Raw genomic sequence first — 2,591 nt, 5'->3', positions numbered from 1 at the left:
GTCATTTTTTTACAGTATACTACTAACGGTACTTCACAGAACGCGCCACACACGATCATTGTTTTCTCTTTCCTGTTATCACTGGCATATTGTCTAAGTGTCTAATTCTAATGATTGGTAACAATTCTATTCAAAATTGTAAAAAAAAATCGTGGCAAAACATTAAATTCGAATTCTTTGATAAAATCGGAAAAATCGCCCAGCCCTAAGTTCCCGTATAATAATCTCCAGTATATTTTCAGTCCAGTAGCTAATGTCTTCCTGACCTTCACTCGTGGGAATGATCAGTGTAAATGTGTGAATGGCACCTGCAGAGCGTGTCCTCTCGAGAGTCGGCTCTCTCTCCCTCAGCATCTCCCCGTCTCCCAGCATGCCCTGGGCTTCAGCCGAGCACTCGTGGAGCACAGGAGACTGACACCTGCAGAAGAGACCGGCGAGAGTTCAGATTCATGGGAACGGCCAAAATGACTTCAATCAGGCAAATGATCAGACAGCAACAGCTCGTTTCTTTACTGATCCTAAACAACTGTCAGTCTTGATTATGGGAGTTGAGAAACATTGGATATTAATAAAAAAAAGTTCAACAAATTCTGGTAATAAAATGTGTTAAGGAGGAGGTTTTTGTCAATGCTGGACGAGACATGTGAAATTTGCTAAAAGTGCGCTGTCTAAAAGTCTTTATGGCTGACTTTAAATTGAGTACTAATCACTTTTACTAAATTAGTAAATTACCAGTTACTTTGCCTGAACATTGATAAGGATACTTATGAATTAATTTCTAAAACCCAAATTAACCTAAATCAGATGGACAATACGATAAACCCAAGTTTATTATAAAGATTAAATAAAAGATGTATACATATTTATAATATAAATATGAATAAATTAATAAATGTTTTTATTAATACTATAACACCAAATTAAACTATATTAAATAAATGAAATCTATACTAAATTAATACTAAATTATAATTATATATTAAATACAATTATGAATATATTGCTATTAATTGATTTATTGGTTGATTTACATAAATTTAAATATTAATTGGACCAATACTTTAGTACTAAATTAAACTATAATATATAAACTAAATTAACACTAAACTAATTCTGACTAATATTTGATAAACATTATCAATACAATTTTATTAACGGATTCATTGATTGATTTATATTAATATAAATATTAATTGGACCAATACATGAATTCTAAATTAAATGATAATAAACTGAATTAAAACTAAATAAATTTTATTTAAAAAAATGGAAAATAATTAGCAATATAACGCTATAAATGTTTTTGTTAGATTTATTAATTTATATTAATTGAACCAATACATTATTAACTGATTCATTGATTGACTTATATTAATATAATTATTAACTGGACCAATACATTAATTCAAAATTAAATGATAATAAACTGAATTAAAACGAAATAAATTGTATTTAAAAAAAATATCAAAAGAATTATCAATATAATGCTGTAAATGTTTTTGTTTGATTTATTAATTTATATTAATTGAACCAATATATGAATGCTACATTAATCTAGAATAAACTAAAATACTAAATAATATTTGATAAAAATGATCAATATAATTTTACTAATTTACTGATTTATATTAATTGAGCTTTTCATTGGATTCATTTTCATTAATACTAAATTAAACTATAACAAATAAACTAAAATACGACTAAATACTAAAATAATACTTGATAATAAAAATGATCAATATAATCGTATTAATTATATATATACTGTATACGTTATGGAATAATTCTCTGTGAGTGTGTGTTACCCGTCGTATCCCGGCTGCTGGTTCCAGCTGGTGCTTGCGCAGGGTCCCGGGTCGCTGGAGGACGACTGGTTACTGGGTGAGCTGCGGTAGTGTTGGGACGCGTCTCCTTTACTGCAGGACGAGATCTGAGGCTTCTCAACATCCTGAACGCTCCTGCAGCGAGAGAAACACACAGACACGCCAGCTGCTGCAGATCCAGAGGAGTGTGACTACAGCAGAGTTCAGATTTCAGCTTAACGTACAAACCGTGGATCAGAGAGAGCCAGGAGAGCAACATCAGGTGACGACTGTCTGACAGCCTGACATCAGTGTGTCTGATCTTGAACAGCAGGAGAGTGCATGCAACATTGAGCATTACTTACACTGTCTACCATGACATTCTTATCAATGCTGAGAAATTATGAAATAAAATAAAGCACAAAAAGCCATGGATAAATAGGCAACACAGTCTCATAATTATTGCAAGCATCAATAATAATAATAATAATAGCAATAATAATAATACATTTTATTCTATATTGCATTTTTAAATGCAGCTCCTCAATCTGCTTTACAAAGAAACAAGCAAAATAATAATAATAAAATGAATGAACATGCAAATAAAAACTATGACTAAAACTACAATTATTCATATTATTATTACTTAATGTTATTGGTTGATTCATTCATTCATAATTTAATTCAAATACTGACTAATATTTGATCATAATTATCATATCTCATTTTATGAATTCATTTATATTCGTTAAATTATTAATTAGGTCAGTACATTAATAATAAATTAAT

General features: G+C 29.8%; 1 protein-coding gene across 1 annotated transcript in view; it reads right to left on the bottom strand.

Moving 5' to 3' along the window:
* Nucleotides 1–2,179, bottom strand: part of sipa1l2 (signal induced proliferation associated 1 like 2) — a 47,881-nt gene extending 45,702 nt beyond the window's left edge. Inside the window, exons 1-3 of the mRNA XM_016249252.1 lie at nucleotides 2,168–2,179; nucleotides 1,806–2,014; nucleotides 309–418 (exon numbers count right to left, since the gene is read on the bottom strand). Coding sequence (XP_016104738.1) covers nucleotides 309–418; nucleotides 1,806–2,014; nucleotides 2,168–2,179 — 331 coding nt within the window. The remainder of the gene's footprint in view (nucleotides 1–308; nucleotides 419–1,805; nucleotides 2,015–2,167) is intronic.
* Nucleotides 2,180–2,591: the final 412 nt, after the last annotated feature.

Source organism: Sinocyclocheilus grahami, unplaced genomic scaffold, assembly GCF_001515645.1.
Source record: "Sinocyclocheilus grahami isolate Dianchi unplaced genomic scaffold, SAMN03320097.WGS_v1.1 scaffold918.1, whole genome shotgun sequence".
NCBI lineage: Eukaryota > Metazoa > Chordata > Actinopteri > Cypriniformes > Cyprinidae > Sinocyclocheilus > Sinocyclocheilus grahami.
This window is presented reverse-complemented; position numbering and strand designations above follow the sequence as displayed.